The following is a 6,000-nucleotide window of genomic DNA, read 5'->3' on the forward strand; positions in this document are numbered from 1 at the left end:
TTACGAGACGTTCAGGTACCGTTAATGACACGTTCAGGTACCGTTAACAAGACGTTCAGGTACCGTTAACGAGACGTTCAGGTACCGTTAACGAGACGTTCAGGTACCGTTAGCGAGACCATCAGTCACCACGCCTTTAATGAGACGTTAAGGTGCACAACATATTCAGGTACATATTGAAATGAGACATATTGAAATGAGACGTATTGAGATAGGACATATTGAAATGACACATATTGAGATGAGACATATTGAAATGAGACATATTGAAATGAGACATATTGAAATGAGACATATTGAAATGAGACATATTGAGATGAGACATATTGAAATGAGACATATTGAAATGAGACATATTGAGATAGGACATATTGAAATGAGACATATTGAGATAGGACATATTGAAATGAGACATATTGAAATGAGACATATTGAGATAGGACATATTGAAATGAGACATATTGAAATGAGACATATTGAGATGAGACATATTGAAATGAGACATATTGAAATGAGACATATTGAGATAGGACATATTGAAATGAGACATATTGATAGATAGGAAGCCTTTGTATTGTTGCTGTGGTAACCTATGATGATGTCCTGTCCAGCAGCACCGTCCCTATGTCCTCTGATTGTGTGTCTCTGCCCGTAGTAAGCCGAAGCCTCAGAGCGACACCGGAGAGTTTCCAGGAAGTCTGATTAGCCGCTGCCGAGTCTGCATGAAGCAACTGTAACCCAACTACAGATACTACTACAGATACTACAGATACTACAGATACTACAGATACTACAGATACTACTACAGATACTACTACAGATACTACAGATACTACAGATACTACAGATACTACTACAGATACTACAGATACTACTACAGATACTACAGATACTACTACAGATACTACAGATACTACAGATACTACAGATACTACTACAGATACTACTACAGATACTACAGATACTACAGATACTACTACAGATACTACAGATACTACAGATACTACAGATACTACTACAGATACTACTACAGATACTACAGATACTACAGATACTACTACAGATACTACTACAGATACTACAGATACTACAGATACTACAGATACTACTACAGATACTACAGATACTACAGATACTACAGATACTACTACAGATACTACTACAGATACTACAGATACTACAGATACTACAGATACTACTACAGATACTACAGATACTACAGATACTACAGATACTACAGATACTACTACAGATACTACTACAGATACTACAGATACTACAGATACTACTACAGATACTACAGATACTACAGATACTACTACAGATACTACAGATACTACAGATACTACTACAGATACTACTACAGATACTACAGATACTACTACAGATACTACTACAGATACTACAGATACTACTACAGATACTACAGATACTACAAATACTACAGATATACTACAGATACTACTACAGATACTACAGATACTACTGATACTACAGATACTACAGATACTACTACAGATACTGCAGATACTACAGATACTACTACAGATACTACAGATACTACAGATACTACAGATACCACAGATACTACCGATACTACTACAGATACCACAGATACTACAGATACTACAGATACTACAGATACTACTACAGATACTACAGATACTACAGATACTACTACAGATACCACAGATACTACAGATACCACAGATACTACAGATACTACAGATACTACAGATACTACTACAGATACTACTGATACTACAGATACTACAGATACTACTACAGATACTACAGATACTACCGATACTACTACAGATACCACAGATACTACCGATACTACTACAGATACCACAGATACTACAGATACTACAGATACTACTACAGATACTACTACAGATACTACAGATACTACAGATACTACAGATACTACAGATACTACAGATACTACTGCTGCTAACACAAGGTTTCAAGGTGTTATTGGTCATATGAAAATCTTATGTCCCATGCTCCTCCAACAACTCGACGTACATGGTGCAGATAAGATCAATAAAATAGTGCAGAAAGAGAGAACTGACTACTAACTACTGAACACTACTGACTCTGTACTCCTGATAAATACTCCGGAGTACTCAGAGCACTGTTGAGGTATTCTCACATTCTACTTTTACTCCACTGCGTTTATTTCACAGCTTCAGTGACGAGCTGCTTTGCAGATTTAGAAATGAATTGAACAATTATGTTAATTCAAAGGACTGTGTATTTTCACATCAGTATTTCTCTGCGGGATAAGAACTTTTAATTTGGATACGTTAAGTACAATTTGCGGATTCGACGATATTTTCATGCCGGACTTGTACTAATCTTTGGTACTTTTACTAAAGTACAGTATCTGAATAGTTATCATGTATATCATGCAGCCAGTGGAGGGCAGTGCTGAAACACCACAGAAGAAGAAAGGAGCACATAGAAAACTTGAAGTGAATGAGAAAAAAATGTGGAGCTTTTAATGGGATGACTCTCGCAGCAATGCATTCTGGGGCGTGTAGTCATCATTAAACAAATCTGCAGGAATTGTATCTGTTAAACGATTTTAATAAATTGGAATATTAGTATTACATGTTTACAGTCCAAAGTTATTATCTAATCCTCGTTGTACATACTCTCTGTAACTGTTAAAGGTCGCTGATAACATTTGTGAATATTATTCTTGTTGAGTTTTAATAAAACATGTTGTTTTACAGAAGTCCCTTTGAGTTCATCCTGTTTATTAAAGTGTGTTACTCTGTTCCAGAAGTATACCTCCAGATATTATATTCAGAAACAGTTGGCAAACCACAATATATAGTTCGGTGTGTAGCGTCTCTACTTTAAAGAGTCCTCTCCTGCTGATGTTCAGGTGTATATCAGTATGTAGTGTCTCTACTTTAAAGAGTCCTCTCCTGCTGATGTTCAGGTGTATATCAGTATGTAGAGTCTCTACTTTAAAGAGTCCTCTCCTGCTGATGTTCAGGTGTATATCAGTATGTAGAGTCTCTACTTTAAAGAGTCCTCTCCTGCTGATGTTCAGGTGTATATCAGTATGTAGAGTCTCTACTTTAAAGAGTCCTCTCCTGCTGATGTTCAGGTGTATATCAGTATGTAGTGTCTCTACTGTAAAGAGTCCTCTCCTGCTGATGTTCAGGTATATATCAGTATGTAGCGTCTCTACTTTAAAGAGTCCTCTCCTGCTGATGTTCAGGTGTATATCAGTATGTAGTGTCTCTACTTTAAAGAGTCCTCTCCTGCTGATGTTCAGGTGTATATCAGTATGTAGCGTCTCTACTTTAAAGAGTCCTCTCCTGCTGATGTTCAGGTGTATATCAGTATGTAGCGTCTCTACTTTAAAGAGTCCTCTCCTGCTGATGTTCAGGTGTATATCAGTATGTAGTGTCTCTACTTTAAAGAGTCCTCTCCTGCTGATGTTCAGGTGTATATCAGTATGTAGAGTCTCTACTTTAAAGAGTCCTCTCCTGCTGATGTTCAGGTGTATATCAGTATGTAGTGTCTCTACTTTAAAGAGTCCTCTCCTGCTGATGTTCAGGTGTATATCAGTATGTAGTGTCTCTACTTTAAAGAGTCCTCTCCTGCTGATGTTCAGGTGTATATCAGTATGTAGTGTCTCTACTTTAAAGAGTCCTCTCCTGCTGATGTTCAGGTGTATATCAGTATGTAGAGTCTCTACTTTAAAGAGTCCCCTGCACAACATCTCTCTAATTCTGAAACCTGCTTAGTTGAATTAAAATACAAATAAATAAATAACCGCTGCTTGTTGTTCCCAGAATTTAAACGACTGTTTCTAATTCTCTCACGACACACCTCTGTCTAAATTCAATTACAATGTTTGCTGTGACTCAGCGTGTGTGTGTGTGTGTGTGTGTGTGTGTGTGTGTGTGTGTGTGTGTGTGTGTGTGTGTGTGTGTGTGTGTGTGTGTGTGTGTGTGTGTGTGTGTGTGTGTGTGTGTGTGTGTGTGTGTGTGTGTCTGTCTGTGTGTGTGTGTGTGTGTGTGTGTGTGTGTGTGTGTCTGTGTGTGTGTGTCTGTGTGTCTGTGTGTGTGTGTGTGTGTGTGTGTGTGTGTGTGTTTGTGTGTGTTCATACCGTCGGCTCCTTAGCAACACAGCTCACTGGTAATGTGTGTTTATTAGCATTTGGAGAACGTGGTGCAGACGAAGCTGGTTGACCCTTTTTATTAATTGAATATCTTGCAGGGAAAGATTCCTCCGTAAACTCGTCGTGTTCTAGAATGTTCCTGACACTGGTTTCTGTCAGACTCATTTGTCTGTTTGTAAAATATTTGTTGCCATTTTCCAAATAAACCCTGGAGACGGTTGTGGATTTTTAGAAAAGCCTTAGTGTTGGTGCTGGATAACCTCTTCTGTTTATTTTCTATAGTAACTCATTTGCTTTTATTACTTAGTGGAATACTGGATTCTGATTGGTGAATCGGGACCTTTCAGAGGTCAGTATTACAGTGCAGAGCGCTGTTCAGCACTATGATGACCTCAGGAGGATGAAGAGAGAGGAAGAGGTTAAAGGCGGAGCGCTGGAGGTCAGAGAGAAGCAGAACTCAGCTACCTGTCAGGGTGATAGTTAGATAGTGTACGTTAGCTACAAGCTAGCTAGCTAGGGCACCTAGGGCCGTGGGAACATAGGGCTGTGGGAACATAGGGCCGTGGGAACATAAGGCCGTGGGAACATAGGGCTGTGGGAACATAGAGTTTTGAGAACATAGGGCTGTGGGAACATAGAGTTTTGAGAACATAGGGCTTTTGGGAACATAGGGCTTTTGGGAACATAGGGCTGTGGGAAAATAGGGCTTTGGGAACATAGGGCTGTGGGAACATAGGGCTTTTGGGAACATAGAGTTTTGAGAACATAGGGCTGTGGGAACATTGGGCTGTGGGAACATTGGGCTGTGGGAACATAGAGCTTTGGGAACATAGGGCTTTGGGAACATAGGGCTGTGGGAACATAGGGCTGTGGGAACATAGGACTGTGGGAACATAGAGCTTTGGGAACATAGGGCTTTGAGAACATAGGGCTTTGGGAACATAGAGCTTTGGGAACATAGGACTGTGGGAACATAGGGCTGTGGGAACATAGACCTGACCCCATCTCTGGTACAGTTTGACCCTGATCACCTGCAGGGTCAACAGGTGTGAGTTTAACGATCCAGATCTTTACAGGCCGAGTTCATCCCTTAAATATTACGCCGTCCAGATGATCAACTTTAATCTTCGTCGTTGTCTTGAATTATGACGTCTTTTTTCCTAAACATTTTCTCATATAATCGAAAGGTATTTTTACGGAATATGTAAACCGCGTCTCGTCTGAATACTTTGACTTTATATCTGATTGTTTATTCCTCCAGAAGAGTTCCTCCTCCTCTCTCAGCAGAAACACACTCATTACTTTATCTCTCAGAACACTCAGAAAATGAACCTGGCTTTATCTTATGAGAGTGTGTCCTGGCCCCACAGGATTCTATGCGGTCGGCCTTCAGATCTCAGCTAAAGAAACTTCCTGTTCTGCAGTTTGCCTGAGAGGAACATGGCTCCGCAGCAGCACTCCAACACAAAGACTTTTGGAGTGTTTGTTCTGACTAACTGAGGAGTGGGCGACTCTGCTGCTGCCTCTTTGTTTAATGGAGATATCAGCGAGTGCTAATGAAGTCTGCTAATCCTCTGAACGCTTCGTTAATTCCCCCGCTCTTCAGCCGGACATTCTGCCGTTGTGTTTGTCGAGACGGCGCTGGCGGCCCGGGCGCTGCTTGCTGCTGATAGTTTTATTGTTTTATTGTTCACACTCCATTAAAAGTCAATAAGGACTAATGGACGTTTGTTCGGCATTCCTCCATCGCCGTGCACGCCCGCCGGCTGTCAGTCAAACCCCCGGCGTCACGTGACCTGCAGGAGGAGGAGCAGCGGGCTTTAAAAGAGCGGCGCCACGAGCACCAGGGC

At 40.7% G+C, this 6,000-nt stretch overlaps 1 protein-coding gene across 1 annotated transcript in view; it reads left to right on the forward strand.

Annotated features, from left to right (window-relative positions):
- The window catches only part of col4a3 (collagen, type IV, alpha 3), a 36,228-nt gene extending 33,482 nt beyond the window's left edge, over window positions 1-2,746 (forward strand). The window contains exon 52 of the mRNA XM_063907692.1: window positions 656-2,746. Coding sequence (XP_063763762.1) covers window positions 656-737 — 82 coding nt within the window. The 3' untranslated portion in view covers window positions 738-2,746. The remainder of the gene's footprint in view (window positions 1-655) is intronic.
- The last annotated feature ends 3,254 nt before the right edge of the window (window positions 2,747-6,000 follow it).

The sequence above is a fragment of the Eleginops maclovinus genome, chromosome 18, assembly GCF_036324505.1.
Source record: "Eleginops maclovinus isolate JMC-PN-2008 ecotype Puerto Natales chromosome 18, JC_Emac_rtc_rv5, whole genome shotgun sequence".
Classification (NCBI taxonomy): Eukaryota; Metazoa; Chordata; class Actinopteri; order Perciformes; family Eleginopidae; genus Eleginops; species Eleginops maclovinus.